Source organism: Rhopilema esculentum, chromosome 16, assembly GCF_057945365.1.
Source record: "Rhopilema esculentum isolate cy_ngs chromosome 16, ASM5794536v1, whole genome shotgun sequence".
Classification (NCBI taxonomy): domain Eukaryota; kingdom Metazoa; phylum Cnidaria; class Scyphozoa; order Rhizostomeae; family Rhizostomatidae; genus Rhopilema; species Rhopilema esculentum.
The window spans coordinates 3,527,104-3,546,557 of record NC_142830.1 but is presented as its reverse complement, the minus strand read 5'-3'; the positions used below and the strand labels follow the sequence as shown (position 1 = coordinate 3,546,557).

The window sequence follows — 19,454 nt, the reverse complement described above, 5'->3', positions numbered from 1 at the left end:
TATAGTGCAACAGCAATGACGAACAAGCAGTTTATTTACAGAGCGACTCTACACCTGGTCGCTACAAGCTTTTTTACAAGTATTGAAACAGGATTATCTAGCAAATATTATTTGAAAGCTAATTCCATTCCAGTGTTGAGCTAAAAGTCTTCTCTTTGCTTCTTGGTATAATTACGTGGTAGTTGGTAGTAAACATTTCGTTGCAGCCTTAGCTTCCCTAATTCCTGCCGGCAATTCATCGAGGATCGAGGCTCTGCAACATCTTTCCAGGAACTATCTGGAAGCACAAGACGACGCAATAAGCTTCACAGAATTGGCTGTTACGTTTTTGGTATTCTCTTTAAGCCATATCTCAATGTACTTGGGCTTTGCTGATCATGTATGTACTTAAATTAAAGCTTCATCAGATGCCAGTTTCTACGTTCCTTCACTGGCAACTAGTTAATTGTACCACTTCTTTCTCTCTGGCGTATCGGCCTAGTAGAATACCTGTATTTTTTAGCCTTTTGCGATCATTTTAGGAATCTCAACGGAAGAGGTCGAAGAGGAACGTCAGTATAGTCCAAATTGGACATAGCGAGAAGTTCAGCAGCTTGTATCTATAATTATTATAATCTATAATAATTATTATGGTAGATGATCGCTCAATATTGCAGCAAGCAATTTACTAAATGTTCTTGTTCAAGACCTATTCCCCCAGTCTGTAGAACTAAATTATAGTCTTGAAGACTGTGACAGCCCCACTTATCAGTAGCGTAGTGGGGGGGGGAATATTCTCAAATGTAACCTTACGTTTAAAAAGTTTTGGGACAAATTCGACTTTACTTTTTTAAAGACAAAGATTTTAAAAAATTCTATCCAACTTTGTTGCATAAAATGTCTTTGAAACTTCGAAGTTTTTCCAAATACTTTTTGAATGTAAGTGTATTTTATGCTAATCTCAAGGGCATCGTCGCAAAAATTTTCGGAGAGCCTCGTTGTTAAGTAGTTCCCCTCGTTTTGGAGTTTGTATATAAGCCTTTTACGTTCTGGAGACATTCCTAACAAAATAGAAACTAAAATGGTAAATCAGTCCAATCCTTAAAAAAACTAGATTCTGAAATGCTTGTCGTTGACTTTGCTCCAATGAAAACGGACTTTGTTTAAAACTTTTGAATACTGTTAATTTTTTTAAATATTTGATTACAACTTTGGAAAATCACTTTTTACACGTAGAGATTCCTCGCCTTACACAATTAAGGATATAAAGTTAATGGAATTGTGAAGGAAATAGGCAGTTGTAGAATATAGTCAGCCACCTATGACGTTGAATAAAGGAAAATTGCCACGTAAAAATGCTCTTGCTTTTTCAATCACACTTACAAAATGGGGATTTTCCCAAATTCTTAGGGGTGTGATCAGCAAAAATATTTTCCTCTTTGGCCTATCAATCTTCCAGCCTTGGCTACTCCACTGCTTCTTATCGTCTTTACCTTCAAGTTAAAAACCAAATTTTAAAAATGGGCGTTTCCATCATTTACCAGTGACCTGAAGGATGTGGCACCAAAATTAGTGTCTAACCCCCCCCCCCCAATCATTGTTGCTTAAATCCGCCCATGGATAAGATGGATGTACCTGGGCGGAAACCATTTTGGTTGTTTCTTAGGACTGGCTCAATGAGAGGATAAATTTTTCACAACAACATTTTTTGTAGATTTTAGAGGCAATGGATGACAAACTGATGCCTCTGTATTGCTTAAAATAACCAAAGTCATTTATTCAGTAGGACATTTTCTACTTAATAACCCGTCTTGCTTTATCTTGCTTTCTTTCTCAGAATTTGATAAAAACCCCTCTCATCTTTGAACAAAAGGTACAATTCTCCGTCACAAACATCTTGCCTAGTTGCAATAAACTTTTGAGTCAGTGCTTGTCCGATCGCATTTTATTCTTGCAACAGTGACAAAGCCAATGAGTAGAAGCAAATTCTTCGATCCCACCTGTTCTTTAGAAACGTTTTGTAATAATAGTCAAACTATAGTATTTTGAAGCCTTTTCATTTCCTCAAAACATATCCTATAATAAAATCCCTCTTATAAGATTATGTTTATAAAGATTATGCAGGGAGTGGTACTTGGGTTAGAGGTATGATTACAGGGTCTACAACTTATTGGAAAACAATCTGCTCTTTTGAAAATACATGGCAAAAGTAAGGATCTAATTTCCCATGCTACTGCTCTGCTTTAAAGAAAAATATGAAATAGCGACAGATGATCACCGGACGAAATTACTCCGAACAGCCAACGTTTATACAACATTAAATACATATATTCGCTTTATTTTTCATTTCTTCGGTTCTTTGTGAGTTCGTGTAAAGATCTGGCAGATACCAGACAAACAAATGAAAAAACATCTGCTTCTATTGAAGAACGATCTTAATGACAGTTACAGACTTACGTCTTGCTCCACCCAAACACAATGCTTCTAATGGCAACGCGATTGACTAATTCAATTCAATTTTATTCGTATCATATTGTGTCCAAAAATGGGGCTCATAATGAACAGAAGATAAGAATTATCTTCCAAAGTTGATAAACGCGAGGGCCAAACTATATAAATGAATCTAATATCGTGTTTTTGAAGCATATAATATAGAATGATTGATTATCAACAAACTTTGAGTCAAAATGGTTCCACAGTGTTCAATACTGAAAATTTAATCCATTGTCATACAATAGTTTAATTAATTACACACCAACCAATATAAAATCCGAAAGATTAATAAACGGAGAGGGACTCAACGTGAGCTACGGTTGGGTGGGTTAACTTTTAAAAATTTATAAAAGATAAGATTATAAATAAAGAGAAAAAAATCTACAAGCTAGTAGTCCTCTGTATATATGAATTTATAGACAGCAACACTCTACTTATTCCTTCCAAAAATGCACTCAAAAGGTTATGACCAAATTGATATTTCAGGCCATCTCTGTCTCAATCACGCAGCTTTAAAGCCATCAGGTAACAAATACAAATACGGTTGGCCAAAGAAAGAACATGTGGATTTTGATGTGGTCAACCGAAGGAAGGATAACAAGATACCTGATAAGGCGATTTCATTAGAAAACATTTCGACGGCCTTCTGTGGCTTGTTTTTGGATTCGTGTGTCTCTCAAAGCCAATATTTTGTTGGAATCTTTCAAACCATTTTGTGTCTGAATATTTTTTGGTAAGATAGGTATTTTGGGATCGCCTTTAAGTTGCATACAATTGCACGCTGAAGACAGTTGTAAGGGTATTCTATATTACCTTAATTATAATGAACGATTTGGGACATCTTTTTAGGAATAGCAGGCTTTGTTTAGTTTAAAAGATTATTCATAAATTTTCCAAATATGCTGGGAACATCGCCTTCATGAGTTTGTAAGAAACATGAGAAGTAGCAACAAAAGTATCAGCCTTGCAAAGTCCCCGAAATCTCAAAACGAATTGAAAGTTTGAGAAAGAAATGCACATACAATTTATTGGATTAATAAAAACACCGGATCGGTGGCATTGAAAATGAGAATTAAAAGTTCATCTTAAGCTCTCAAAGACCCATCTCAAAGTTCATGAGAATTATCCAATTTCGAGTAATGCAAACCGGGCTTATGGCGAAAAATAGTCAACCAATGCGGCACAGTTCCAAATCAAATAAACAGAGGTATATTTTGCAGACTTGAACCCCAATATATGTTCAACGTTCAACTTATTAAAAAATGTTTCTCGATGGCCTAGCTGGTGGAGTTCCAAATGTTTGACAAGAAATCGATATAACAAAAAGCAGCTTTAAGTCGACTTGTAGCGACTGGTTTTTTTGGCAACGTCAATGGGGCATTTTATTTTGCTAGGGTCAATAAAATCGCTGCCATGACTTTTTCTTTCACTCCAACTAAGAAAATAACCTGGCCAAGTCATGTTACGAAGAATGTTGTTGAAAATGTTCAAATAACAGTAAATTGTTTTTGGTAATTCTGTCTTTTTGAAAAATTTGGCGTTAATGAATAATGTACCTTGACGTCTTTTGAAAGATCTAATTTCAAAAGACTAGAAAAGCACTTAACAGTGAAAAAAGATCCAAGAGCACATTAACTTACTAGTCGGCCTTCGCATATAATACCCTTTGTTAACACACGAGTGTTACCTCACTGATAAAACCCTTATCAACCACACCTAAAACACATGTGCCACAAGAACTCATTTTAACGGAACTACATTCTACTTCATTACACAACAACTTCTTCTAAAAATAGTTGTACCATATGACACAAGTAATGTGATTTATGTGCGAATTAATGGCAAAATAAGAGATCAGCCCTAATACACTCCACATGCAACTGAGTACAATAAAATGGCTGATGTCCATGGAAGATTTCGGTTTTATGGCATTGTACTCTAAACGTTAGTCCCTTATGATCTGCGAAAGGTTTACAGCTTAATCTCATCCAATCTGATCTGATTTGAAGACTTAAATTTTGTTGGACAAAAACTGCATGTCCTGCATTGCGTCACCATCTGTTCTTAAATAACTGATGCTCAAACAATAGCTTTTCTGCTTGACTTTTAAAAACATGTTGAAACTTCCTTGGTTAAAATCAGGAAATACCTGAATCACATAAAGGATGTCTAACTCAGAGGTCCTAATCAATGGCACAATGCAGGCATAACAGGCCCTAAGAGAAAACTGAGATGTGGCCCTATCAACAGACATAAACAGAGTCCCATCCATTGCTGTAGAGCATGGCAAACATATAGCAAGATTGAAAACTGACAATTTTTCTTGCTAACTGATAAAAACTGATAAGTTTTCTAGTAGAGGCAAAAGTTGTAGAAATCTAAAATCAATGAGGTGACCTTGAACAAATTCTTAAAACATGGATATAAAAATAATTTTGGGGCCCCTTTTGGTAGGGGCCCTTAGTTATCAAATTAGAGTGCCCTGAACTGTGTTACACCACTGGCCCTAATATGCAATCTCAATGTCAAAGGTCAGTGAACTAAAAAAAGTATTAAGATGCCCATTCAGGTTGTCTCCATAATGTAAATAAATACAGGTATAGACAACCTCTATTATGTTTGACTGTTTGATTGGGTGGGGAAGAAGACAAGTTTATCTTTTATTGCTTCAATGTCAATAGCAAACCCACAATAAACAAGCCTTTTCACACGAACTATTATAAAATAAAACTTACCATCTTTCTTGTAATATGTAACAGGAAAAACTTCTTTCTCTTCACCATTTTGTAGGGCTTTTCGAACATTTGAAATTGAGTTTGGGTCTGTTTCTGGCCCACAAAGAAATTCCAAGGCACAGCTTTTTTGTACCAGATCTGCTTTAGCATACCCAGTAAGTTCACATATGCTTTTTGTGCAGTATATAACAGGAAAGCCTTCAACTTGTGCATTTCCAATAACAAAACATGTTCCAGCTACAAAAAATATTTTGTATACAAAAAATATCATATATATTATTGTTTATTTAGTATGGTATTTATTGTTTATATTATTGTTAAAACCATAATAATACTTTTACCTTCATCATTTGCAGCAGGAAAAGACATAACAACATTGAGTTCTCACTGAAAAGTGTGCTAACAATACTATCATTTACAACTTTTGTAATCTAAATTAAAGAGAGAAAAATACACCAACAAAGAAATGTGTGATCGCTGAAATGTAAGTGATCGTTCAATGTGACATCAATACAGCTATAAAAACATCATAATCTCTTGATTACATTTGGATATCAAGCATCAACAGGAAGAGAAAATTCTATATACCATTGTAGCTACTTCTGGGTGGCTGTCTAGTAAGGTCTTTATAGTCTAGTAAGGTCTGTCTAGTTGTCTGGTTTAGATTTAGATACTTTTTCCCAATAAACAAGACAGCTGAAATTTAGTGTGTCATATTTAGATTGCCATGATATGAGATTGCATTCTATAGTCCAGGTAAGTACACATTTCATTAATGTATTCAGATTTGACCACAATTTAACTCACAAAACATGGAACTTGTTCTTATTGAAGAATTCAAGCGTATTACATAGTCTAGTTTTTTGCTGCTTGAGCTTATAATGATAAAACAATGTTTGATTTCAGGTTCCCTTGCAAATGATAATGAGAAATTGAGAACTTTGCAATTAAAAAAGGTTTAGCTTTTGTTAATATACAATGCAGCAGGTTTCCAATGTTGAAAAGAAACCTTTTCCCACATTTCTCAATGTATTCACAATATAGAAGCAAAAGATGAGAACCTGCTGGTGGCAATATACTGCCAATTATTACATACGTTTTATCCAGCACACATTTGAAGCAGCTATTCATAAACAGTTATGAGAAAAACAAAATCAAAACTTTTAAATGGGATGTTAGTTCACAAGTGATGTCTGCTAATCTGAAACAGTTTGCATCTCAATGTGATCTAGAACAACAATTGTTGATTTAATAGTGAATTAAAAAGAAAACACCAAAAGATTTTGAGTTCTTTCTAATGAATTCTATTTTAGGAAAAATAATAATAAGTCAAAGAAAATTCTAGCAACCTTATCCTCAATCTAACGATATGGTGAAATGCTTTCCACAACTGTTTGAATCAGGAACTGCGGTATGAAAAGCTGGGCATGGGCAATGACAAAGTTATTTGACCCTGCCGAAAGCCGAATATAGTTTTTGGCAAGATAACTCAACCTTTTCAAGTTAGCGATAAATAAACATGGCATTCGTTGAATTCATAACTGAGCAGAAATGCTAGCGAATCTAAGTTAACAAGCCCAGCTGTAAAAACAGAACCATAAGAATGAAGATTCATAAAAGTCTTGACAAGGCAAATGTAACACCGAAGGCCGCAAGATAGACGAACGATCGCTCTTTTCAGCTATCAGCAAACAAACTTTACCGTACTTTAAATTCTATTGTTTTATGATTCTTGTGATTTTTTTAAAACGATATTTTACAATTTGTCTTCAGGGTATCGTAGCGGTACAGGAAAATAGAGGGGGAGTTTCCTGTCAGTCAAGAAGATCACCTATTACACATGCAGCGGCCTTTTATTACTGCCTTCATGCCGGCTTGCCAACTGACCATTGGAAACGGTGATAAACTAGCAAGCATACTCACGGTAGTGCTCGATAACCTTTACGATACTGCCATCAAGCGAAAATTCGCTGTTAAGTCGTCCTCGTTTAACAGGCATATCTGTGCTTGGATTCTCTCAACAAAAAATGAAATCAAAACATACAAGAACCTCGTAATCAGCTTTCGCTATCCAATTCAATTTTGAATTACGCTCAGTTCTCAAGTGGTCAAAGTGTAACCCACAATGGGCGCCAGCGGTTATGGAAAGTATCAAATTTTATCAGGGGCGGATTGACATTTCGTCCCGCCTCTGGCACCGCTTGAATGCTGGCTCATGTTTCAATGTTCCTATGGATATTGCTCATAGAGTGTATTAACCTTGTTTTGACCCTAGATATGAAGAAATATCTCATTATTTGAACACAGCTTGGTTTCAAATACAAATGATTTTTTCTGTTCCCAATAACGTCACTGACACATGTTCTTTTACCTGTTATATTCTTACAGTACTTACAGTGTCTTTCCACTATTTCTCTTGCAAAACAATGTTTTCAAATTTATCATTAAATGTAATTTTTGTGAAGCTTTTCTAAACCTTTATTTTTAGTTTACAGGCATCTCATTGCGATATAAAGTTTATATACAGCGTAAAAAGTAACTACCATGGGCCCAGTTATTGTCCATAGGGAGCTTTTAATCATTGGGCGTGCTGTCCTTACCCTATGAAACGCAGATCTCGGTCAACAATTGGTAAAAAAGAGCAAAAATCCATCTGGTTTTCCAATTCTTTTTAAAGCAACTCCAGTTAACAATCACACACACGCCCTATGCACCTAATTTACCTTCCCTATTTACAGATGCATATTTTCTTACCAAATAACAGTCTTAAAGATGTAGATTTACAATCGTATTGCAGAATAAATATACTCTTTTTTTCTACGTGGCTTCATTTAAAGAAGTAAATTTACTAACAGAACCCTTAGACTATTTCTTTTTGAAATGTTAACCTCACATTTGAATTGCTCATAGATACACAGACCTTTCTACAATTAACACGGCACTTGTTCAAAATCCAAGAGCTGGTGCACCTACGAATCAGTTCTCCTCAAGCACTTTGGTGTAAAGCATTTACTTTGCCGTGCAAAAAGTCTTGAAAGCGCAATGCGTAACCAGAAATTTTCTTAAAGAATATGACTGCTCATGAAGTCGGAAAGAGGGCAAATAATCAGAGAGGGAGTGAACCATATGTACCCCTCTTTGAGGTCTTGGGACACATTCCTAGAGAATGCACCAAACACAACTATATCAAACTATCGATGATTTGGATGGAAATAAAATTATTTTGTATCTTGCCAAATCATTTTATGAATTCACTACATTTTTGGCGGGTACATTTGTAGCCACGCACTACTATCACATACGAATAAGTTCACTTCAAGCACTCTGGTGTAAAGCATTCACTTTACCGTGCAAAAAGTCTTGAAAATTCAATGCGTACACTTACATACGTGCACTTACATACGAAACTGAAATTTCATGCAAAAATTATCAACTATTTATTTACCTGCCTTGAGCATTTTTCCACCCACATTGTTGTTAAAAGACAATGTAAACCTGATTAACAGGTAAATTTTCTGACTCTATGTATTCCTCCTTTGATAAAATATTTGTTGATTATTGAGAGCAATACAGGCGAGATAGCATAGCTTTGATTTGCACTGATTGCAGTGAAATGAGATCGATGCACTGTGGCACTTTGTGAAGGCAATAAGTAAAGTTTTTTTACCTGGTAAGACACATTCAGAGTGTTTACAACAACATCTCCACTCTCTACATCTGATCATTGCGTCTGATGATCCTCATATGCGACTGCTTCACTCTAGATTAAGAATAATCAAACTTACTCCTCTTTGGGTATGTTATTTAAACGAATTTGGAATCAGTCAGTTAAAAAGGTAGTGCTTGTATTGAAGCATTCAATTTCAATCGATTTCGTTAGCTTCGGAGAAAGTTATCGTTTCAAGAAAGATATATAGAAGCCTACACTCCTCAAATAAGTGTCGACCACTGCAAGAATTGCCAACACTCGATTGCCAAGTGCATCTTGCATGTATAAAAAGTGAGTATAGCTAAACTTATTTTATTCAGCAGGTGACTTACCCTTTGTAATCCGTGCTACGAGAAACATATCCACAAAACAGAGGGCTGCCGTGCCATTATCTCGAACTACATGATCAATAATTTAAGCGATGATAAATTGTGTCACCTTTGTCTTTGCAGCAGCTGCTAAAATCAAATTAATGTATTCGAAAGAGATAGAGAGAAGCGCCTATCAGGAAGAAACCAGGCATCCTTATCTATAACAAATATGATCTAAACTTCTAATTTCACACGATTCTTATCAAAACTGCCTTGTTTGCAATGTCTTTAATTATAGCCTTCGTAAGAAAGACGAAAATGCTCAAAATTTTATTTTGCTATTGCAGGCTCGTTGACCACTTACCTGAGACTCGATATAAAATCTTCATTTAACACGGGAAATAAATCTATATTTGCTTCATCATAAACTATAAATTTCACCTTGAGTATTTCGAATCAACATTGCTTGATACAAATATGAAATTCACTCAGCAGCATGGACCGCAGAAGTAGGGGGCTATAGCCCCCCGAATAACTTTCAAATGTTCTTAAAACCATACAAAAATCGGCCTGTTCTTGGTTTATGGCATGTTTAGCCCCATCCCTCCCAAAAAAGGTTCAAAGCCCCCTCAATCTGTTATATGCCCCGCGGTGTTTGCTCAGCAATGTTTCTTTGAAGTATGATATCTAAAAATTTGCTTTTAGGATTTTTCACTTTTGAACACATAACTTGATAAAACACTGAAATACTCCTAAAAGTTCATCTATTGCAAGACTGAGATACATTAAGTGAGAACCTTCTTTGGTGTTGCAGTTTCATTCAAATTTCGGCTTCTATTCAAGAGAAATGCCTTTGATGTGGCATCAAATGTAATTTGTCCCAGGGAGCTTGCAAGGTTTATAGCTCAGAATATCTTGTTATACATATCAACCTTTTCATCAACTGTTGCCCTTTGTCAAATGGATAAACGGGCATCGTAAAATTGACCTAAAAATCTTCAAGGGTATTGTATACTGTAAACTTTTACAAACAAATTCTTGCTAATTTTGGCCTTGATCAGATTTTTTTTAAAATAGATGCATAAAGTGGTTTTAAAACTGGAGACATTGGATTGACAAAAAGTAATCCTGAGTTTGATCTCCCTCGCTTAATGTCCTATATATAAAAGCGGTATAGGAAAACGATGGGGATAAAATATTTCCATGGTACTTGTACAAATATAGGGAAGGTACATTTGCTGTCATTTACTTGGGCTAAGCCAACCCAAAACAGTGATGTTGTGACGTGGGGTTTGGGAGGCTCATGTTATTTATTAGAATTAACAGAGATCTCTGTTCCCATGTCAACAGGCGTTTATTTTGTTGAGTGAAATCCTCACTGAGCAAATATTCATGTGAAACAACTCCTTGTTATAGTTAAAGAATTTATGCTGACTATTAAGGTACAAAACGCAGGTTTTGTTCAAGGGCAAGTCGGTACCCTATAGGGTTTTTCCGTCCGGGGCCCCCCGTTATTGGCATTAGTAAAATAGTATAGAAAAATCATCAAATGCTAATCAACAGATTTTTCCATTCATTTGGACTGACTAATGGTACATGCTTGGGAGCCCTTGCACTCGTTTACCAAATCCAGAATACCAGCTTCAAAGAAATTAATATAGAAAAATTGTTTGGTGGGGGACCTCAATTGTTGAGGGTCCTTGGTTTTTGAACTAAAAGTAATTTTAGTCCGTTAGGCCACTGCACAATTTTTGAAAATTTGGGTTTTCGTTTTGAAAATCTTCATGACCACACCTATCGAACTAACTGTATGTGATATTATTGAATTACACTAGCTCTTACTTAAGCTGTACAAGAGTTTTCACGAGAAAAAGTGGTCTAGGTTTAAACATGCTTTCGAGAATAAAAATCTCAAGATGAAAAGCCAAAAAAACTAGATAGCTTCTACATGCTGAATTCAATAAAATTTTAGAGAGATTTACGTAACTTAACTTAAAAGATTAGAGCGATCATTGTTACTGTATGTTCTTGTTTTTAATATTGTAATACTCTTATATAAACTTTTTGTGTCTATTGGTAATGGTAGTTGCTGCAATATTACTTTTTCAACACCAGATCTTTTTTATTTAGTTTCATCTCTGCACAAAGTTTTAGTTTCTCACTGCAAAATTACGATTTATCATTGCACAAATCGGTTATCAATGCACGTTAAAATAAAACCTGCGTTGTGTCATTCAGAGAGTGGTACTTAAACAACTACAGTTCAGTACATCTTTCTTACTTTGTGGCGAGGAAACCTCTCTTAGGCCGTCGAAGAAGTTACGAGATTCACACTTATGTGTCTACACGTCCACGGCTTTACTTTATGGATTCAAACGTTTTCGTGTCCACAAGTAGCGTGTCATTCATACGTGTTCTCTTTCGCATTAGTTTAACAGTTGCTCTATGAAAATTTTCATCATGCGCCATCAAGCGTGGAAACCAGTATAACAAGGTTTTACTGTAAATACTCGAATTCGAGCGTTCAAACATAGGATTCGTAGCAACTTGAAAAACTCCACTTTGGAGAAATCCAGAAGTTGTGGATTCAATGACATTATCGTCAAATATTTGTGGACAGAAATTAACTTGTAACGTTGCATAAAAAAAGGGGGGGATGAAGTTATTCTTATAAGGGCTTAACACAGAATAACCGTTTATGAAAGCATACTCATAGAGCCAGACAACAGAGCTAAGCAGTTGTATCTATGCACCTAGCATTGGCATTTTATGCCATTAGGACAAAACACGGGCAAAAAAGCATGGTTTTTGCGAGCAACTCGTAGGCCTTAAATATTTCATATTGTAACCTTATGAAAAATCGAGAAAAAAGACAGAACATATTTTCTTTTAGTGGAATTTTATGTTGATATAGTCCTGTTTCAAAAGTCGAACCGTATAGGGTAGTATGCTCTTCTATTTCCCTAGTTCTTCTATGTCACAAATATTGACCAACCTGTTTTGTTTACGAGGAATCTCTTTTGAGTCTTCACTCCTCAGCTGGTCAAAACGTTTTATGACTTTATTCAACAATAAACTATACATCTATCAATAAACTTTTTTGGGAAAATGAACTAAAGGTGCATCCCACGTTAATACTAAATATGATATTTGACACAAAAAATGCTTTTAAATCTTCAATGTTTTTATCTTATATGAACAGCCTTCTAATGTGCCACTGTCCAGAATAAGAAGATGGACAAGCAGACAGGCTCCTTGAAACAATCTCAGTGGCAACGCCTTGGGAAGCGTCAGAAAACAGCGTTCACGTAAAATTCCATGCAACGTTAGACAAGAAGAACACATCTCTGTGGGTAGTGCTACAAAACACTCCTTGAAGTAAACCTGACTTGAAATGTTTTAAAATGCTCAAATAAATCTAATCCTGACTATGTAGTTGCATATTAACCTATGACATAGCCTCACTCTGAAAAGTGGCTGGTGACGTCATCTAGCGATTTGCAATGTACAACGAACCTCGATGTGAAGTGGAGGCGATGAAGAATTCTATGAAGAACCGAGTTTGTCACCGACTGGTGTTCTAATGTATTTAAGTAGAGGATTAGTTCGTTTGATAACAATTTGATAAGTTTCTGCAATAAACATTATATTAAGGATTATTTATACAGCCGAAAACAGAAACAACGAATAATTATTTCATATCATGATTTGACAGGTATTTTAAGATTTTACTAAATAGGAAGAAAATAATTCTTGAAATACAAAAAGCGATTTTTTTCGTTCAACTTTTACAAAATTTCGTTTTTGTAAAAATGACATGAGTGAAACACACCAGATCGTTTAAAGAAGTCAAAAGCTGATCTCTTTGATTGTTTTAGGCTGTGGGTGTGACTTGAAGTGAAATATTAATAATTAAATTCTCAACATTGATAACCGCAAACAGTCATATCTCCTTAGTTAAACACTTGCCTTGCAGACTGTAGACTTAGCCCGCTGATCAACTTAATCTTCAGACTTTTTGCAATATTTGCTATGTAATTATAACAGATAATGCGTTTACTCTTTAAGAAAGTCTTGTTAAGTACAATTTGAATCAAAAGACAGCTGGACAAGAAAAAGAAACATCGTATGATAGCTAGTTTTTCGTAATTACAGGGTCATTTTTAAAAGAAAACACTTTGATTGAAATATCCAAATCCAATATAAAGTTGGTATTCGCCACATTGAATGAAAATATTGCAAATTAAGACGAGCGAGGCGCAATTGGTTTTTTACACAGATTTTACAAACATTTTTCAAATGATTTTTTCAGAATGGTATTCAACAATATATTTTTCTCTTACTTCTTTTTCCTTAAAATTATTTGCCTGTTTTTCCATATATTTTCAAAAATAATTTTCTAGCTTACTTTATGCAAATGCTAAGTTGTTACGCAAGATTATAGTCCAAGATCCGTTCTTCTACGATATTTAAAGAAAAAATGTTTGGTTTTACAGATTCGGTTTAAGTAGTAAGCTACATTGGTCGGACGATTCGGTCTTAAATTTTGTTTCTCTTCTTCCTAAGCAATGCATTTTAAAGAGGGTTAATAACCGAAGTATAATGCTAACAAATAGACCAAAGTTTAAACATTCACGACTGTTAAATATCTTGATGTGTTTGCACATACCCAAGTTGATAATCTCTCATCTGACATTGCTGCTCCTTATTTCAGCGGTAAATTACTGAATATGTGCCTTGACATGGGATTATAAAACTCCTGGATTAAGAATATATATGCTTTGCTCCTTCAATGCTTCGCTCTATATAGGCTTCGCAAATATGATCATCCTTAAAGGCCTCTTTATCCTTCATAGGAGTGTCTTCTCCTATGAATCACTACGTCGAAGGAGATATCCGGACTATGTCTAAATACTGTAAATGATACGAGCGTGTCTATGAATAAAATAACCGATTGAAAGGGAAAAATATCACTTGGATAGCTCGTAATCTATTGTGAAGCGGTTTTGTAGTAAAAGAGTCAAATCAGAAGAGTTTTATTTCAAGTAGAAGAGTTTTATTTCAGTAGATAAACACTTGGGACAGAGTTTGAACAGACTTGCAACTCACGGGGAAATTCAGAGGGCTGATAAAATCACTTTAAGTTTTTTTCTACCAGTTACCTTTGATTGTATGGTGATGACGCTTGGTTTTATAATGCCAGCATTCAGAATTTTCAAATTTTCGAGGGAAAAAGAAAGGAGAAAACTGAAGAGAGACAGCAAGTACGAAGAGCGGTGCTAAGAGAGAGGGGATAGGGTTAAGCCAGGGGTACGGTTGCACAATGTAACGCCACTCTGAGTTTTAAAAACTTCAGAGAACACCCGAGTGATGTTTGCTTCTTAGCAGAAGAAAATGGTTTTGAAAACAAAAGACAAACCTCCATACCGTGTTTTCAAAAATGTCTTGGCTAACCCATGGCTTTTCCGAGGTTTATAAACCTGACCTTTACCAGGAATTGTTTTTAATTAGGATGTTTCAGATTGAATATAATGAGCTCTGTTTATTTTTCATTTAAGATAAAACCATCAATAGTTACATAAGATTCTTTACACATTATCACTATTCATTAAAAAAGTTTCTGGCACTTTAATAGAAATAATACCTTTATTAAAATGTGTTCCAAAGGAGAAGCAGTTGCCTCCACCGCCAATAACAAGAATTTCATCGCCGCAAAGAACCGAGGCATGATTGTGAAGCATTAGCGTAGAGTTTGTGCTGTTTTTCTCCTAAAAACAAGAAAATTTTTATGAAAATGGTACCTAAAAACAAAACATATAAATCCTTAAGTTTAAAGTCTCCCCTTCCAAACAATAAAGTATGTGACGATTAAATATATGACAAAGGCTAATGGCGCTGTGGCTCTTTACCTCTATAGCGTCCTTCTTCGATCATTCTCACGCCCCTTTTAGCGGCACTGATACCAATTTTAGCGATTCCCAACTGAAGGTCATGAAAAGCGTTTTAGGAAATTGCCTCAGGTTACTGACCTACTTCGAAAAAAGGAAGAAAGTTACCCTGGTAATATATTTGGCTGCTGCTAAATAAGCCCCTACCTTCGAATAAGCACTCCCCTTCGAATAAGCCCCCATCCCAAAACATTTTGGTAAGACAGGTACTACATTTTAAATGTTACCAGGTACGTAGCAAATATTACAAGCATTGGTAGCGGAGGAGATGATGGGGCTAAAACTAAGGGAAAATGGACCACATCCATTCTGGATGTTTACTGAGGCCATACGAGTCACTGTCCGTCGCCGTTTTCTTGGGGACATTCAAATTGATGTCTGTCTGTACGGATGGCCCATTGTACATTACCACTCTTTTACAATGCTGGAAATTACAAAATGTCTAATTAAGGCGGTAATTCATTATTGAGCGAGCATACTAAAAGAGCATAATGAAAGAGCTACCTGGAAGAATCTGAGATAACATGAAACCAGAATTAATAATCTACGCTTTGTACAAACATGTCGCTGTAATTTCATTTGTTGTGACTGTTGAATATTAGATCACCCTGAATCTTAGCGTAGTGTCGTTTTTCAACCGCATATGGAAGTGCAAAGTATATGGGACTAAAGCTGGACATTCCAATTAACAGAAACGTGTAATATTTGAACATCAACTTCAATTTGTTAACGTTTGGAAACTTTAAAACTAACAGGATATGTTTTATTTGTCTAACACTATGTTTGATTCAATAACGTCACGTGACACTGTCACATTATGATGTTACAATATTGAAAATGCTACAACTATTAAATAAAGTCATGTAAACTTATACTATGGGTATATTTCAGCTTATAAGATGTAGTCAAGAAGCAAAAAGTGAATAACTCAATGGATGCCTTACTTGCAAAATGTAATTAAGGTCTGTTGAAAATTTTATGATAAAATATTTCATGCTGCAATAAACAAGCCGTTTTTGCAGCAGCCACGTATTTTGGAAATTTCTATCGATAATTTTGCAATGTGTGTAGTCGAAATTTAATTAAAATTCTATTGTGTGATTAGGAAAAATAAGACTTTGTCAAAAAAGAAGACTGAATGCTTCGGGATCCCTTTGGAAACAGTTGACTTCAAAACAGCAAGTACAAAAGCTGATCCCAAAAACCAATGGCAGTGTTTGCCATCTAATGCAAAGAACGACTTATTGAATTAAGAATAGCCATAAACTTGAGGCAGAAAAATGTCCTGGTTGCTCTGATCCAGAAAAACGTTTGCTTTCGTGGTGAATTTTGGGTATTTGGGAGGGGGGGCACATGCTCTCCGTTTTTTAGAAAATTTACGCAATTTGAGACAGAAATTTAGTTTGAATGCAATTTGAGTCAGAAATTTAAACACGGTAATCCATTAAAAATTTAATCCTCTATACTCATTAAAGTGTTTGATGTTAATTGCTGGTGTGTATGATTCTAAACAGTTGATTACGCTTGCCAGTTATCAGGTTATCAAGATTAAATTGTAGAAGCCCCGAAAATGAAGTTAGGCCTGCACAGGTTACTCCTCGTTGGAAGTTGTGCCTAGTCAACGTACTCTCGAGCTGCTGTGTGTTTCTACAATTCAAATTCTTTTTTGTCTTGGATATACTGCAAAGCATGGCAACCTACGAGATATGTGTTCCCAGCTTTTACACAACACCTGTAACGTGTCCTTGCAGGACCTATTTTAGTGTGGTTTTTCCCACATTTTGTGGTCTTGGAAATCCAAAATGTGGTCTTGAAAAATTCAAAATTGTGGAATGGGTTTTTTCGTTGTGAAATGGGTTTATATTTTAGTTATAAATATGTTTTTCTGTTGATACAATTTTGAAACTTTATAAAATAACAGAACAGTACAAAACATCCATGAATCGTAGCGCAAGTTCCTTGGTCCAGATTAATCTGGTCTAACAAGAGTGAAAAATGTTACAACCAATCAGCTTTTTGCTCTCAAACGGTGTAAAAGCCAATCAGAGCTTGTAAAAGACCCCTGAATCTACCGACAATTACAACAATGGCGGCCAAACAGCCACCAAGCTGCGTGAAAGTGCACTACAAACTTTGAACTGCTGCAAGCGAAAAATTCTCAAGGCAAAATAAGTCTATGATTTTTTCAATATGTAAGGGTCGTTCTAGATTTTTATCGTGCGCATTTTAGAATTACGCTCCTAAACTGGAGATATGACTGCATACAGGTAGCCTAAATTCGCCAAACTTTTACTCTGTTCAATAATTGCACAGGGGTAATTGTCTTTAATTTTTCATATCGATTCTCTAGATCATCTTCTCACGCTAACGCAAAAATAAAACCCCAGTAAAGTTGAAGTGAAGCTGTAGAGCTTCTAGCAATGTTAACCTTTAACTACTGTTACTAGCGGAGTCCATAAAAAATAGGCCACAATAGAAACATATTTGTAATCGTGTTATGTTGAATATTTTGTTCTACACGAATAAAGAAAAACGCTTTCTAAGGCAACGGTCGATATTTTGAAATTCCATGCTTCATATACAGCCTTCTTTTCTTAAAGTGTGTTCTTGGAAAATTTCCATAAAAAAGGCCCTGGGTCCTTGGGGTGAAAACATTGCTTCATTGTCATTGTTATCTTGTATGATAACTGTGTTGTATGAAATACCTTTTTAAACAATTTTTTGTGGGTATATCTGGGTTACCCCATCTGATAAGCGTTTATGAGTATAAAAATACTCATCAAACAAATTGATGGATCCAGCTGATCGTAGAACGAAAGGCTAGCGGATAGTGATAAACAAGCAACAGGTTAGGAAGCTTTTCCTGGGCCCATGCTACCGGGGGGGGTGTTGGGTGTAGGTGGAAGAAGCCTTGGCCAGCCATTTTTGTTAGCCTTAACCCCTACTTTCAAATCCTTGGCGCTGGTCCTGCTTTCACAAATTCTTGGCGCTGGTCGTGAATTGTAAAATTTTGCGTTTATCGTTTACCTGAACCACAACATTACAATCAAAAGGCACAGTTTCATCCTCAAAATACCAAGAGACAGTGACATCATCCCCAGACCCCTTTTCAATATATCCCCAACTCTATTTCCTTGGCCGCTGCCTTGAGAATGGAGTTATTATCAAGTACCATGCAAATTTATGCTAATCATATCTCCTGCCCATCATTTATGATTTCTATGCTATTCAAAAAACCATCAATAATTAAAGATGATGCTATCAATAATAAATGTGCTTCCGTTTTAAATGAAAGTAATTAATGAATACGGTTTTAAAATTTTCAATAAAGGAAAAAACTAGTAGAAAAAAAAACAGAACATACAAACAAAACAAAATCCTTTCTTACGTCAGCAGTGTTGAGAAAAACAACATTTTACATAGATTTTTATTTGCTATTGCCAAAGCGAATTCTAGGTTGAATAGATCTGACTGAGAGATAATGATTGCGTTGATATGCCTTACAAGGATCTTAGAATTTTTCACCAAAATTTCGTATTATTTCGCGGCCAAACATTATTTGAAAACACAAGACCATATTAGTATGTCAGTGATAATTAGCAAGGCAATGCTTAAAGTCTAAGTTTTGAAAATCATGTTGACTATTTAATGATAAGCTTTCGAAATAACATATAATCTGTAACTGTGTCGCCTATTCAGAAACAGTGGGAAATTTAAATATTTGCATCGTAAAAAGAAAACTAAAGGAATATATCAGTGACAACATCGCAGTTTAATGAAAATAGCTGCTTTCTTCGAACAACAACTCAGCTTTCCTACGAACTGAGTAGTGCTCCTCTCTCGCGGCAGACAAACTGCAGATGTTTGGGCCGTTATCAATCGAATGCACTTATCATTTCTGCTGCGATTCGATCAAATTACACATTATACTGACGTTCCCTCTGAATTAAAATAAACAACGTTGGCGACTTTTTATAAACTGGTAAAAAAAGACAGCCAAGATAAAAAACATTACGAAAATATTAGAGATATGAAACAAGATGATATATATCTGGCGTCTCTATCAGCCTATCATCTCGTCTAACCAGTGGATCTTTTAAGAAACTCCGCTAAAACTTTGAAACAATAAGCAGTCACGGAAACTTTAGAAACATAATAAGTCAGTAAAACTTTAGTTGGAGTACTCAAAAAACGACAAACTGAAACTTAGAAAATAAATAGAATAAATAAGAACGACTTTAAATATTGCAGAAAAGACAGTACCTAAATTTCAGACAAA

General features: G+C 35.4%; 2 protein-coding genes across 4 annotated transcripts in view; both read right to left on the bottom strand.

The window, feature by feature from the left end:
- The window catches only part of LOC135682199 (voltage-gated inwardly rectifying potassium channel KCNH6), a 50,636-nt gene extending 41,333 nt beyond the window's left edge, over positions 1–9,303 (bottom strand). The window contains exons 1-3 of one of the 3 annotated variants that reach the window (XM_065196975.2): positions 9,249–9,303; positions 8,875–8,967; positions 5,208–5,444 (exon numbers count right to left, since the gene is read on the bottom strand). In XM_065196975.2, the coding sequence (XP_065053047.2) occupies positions 5,208–5,444; positions 8,875–8,932 (295 nt within the window). In that variant the 5' untranslated portion in view covers positions 8,933–8,967; positions 9,249–9,303. Of the gene's footprint in view, positions 1–5,207; positions 5,445–7,130; positions 7,980–8,874; positions 9,203–9,248 lie in introns of those variants that run through there. The other 2 variants (XM_065196974.2, XM_065196973.2) reach the window with 2 other exon arrangements.
- A 142-nt stretch (positions 9,304–9,445) lies between these two features.
- The window catches only part of LOC135682201 (tRNA wybutosine-synthesizing protein 4), a 32,389-nt gene continuing 22,380 nt past the window's right edge, over positions 9,446–19,454 (bottom strand). The window contains exon 20 of the mRNA XM_065196983.2: positions 9,446–14,995. Coding sequence (XP_065053055.2) covers positions 14,816–14,995 — 180 coding nt within the window. The 3' untranslated portion in view covers positions 9,446–14,815. The remainder of the gene's footprint in view (positions 14,996–19,454) is intronic.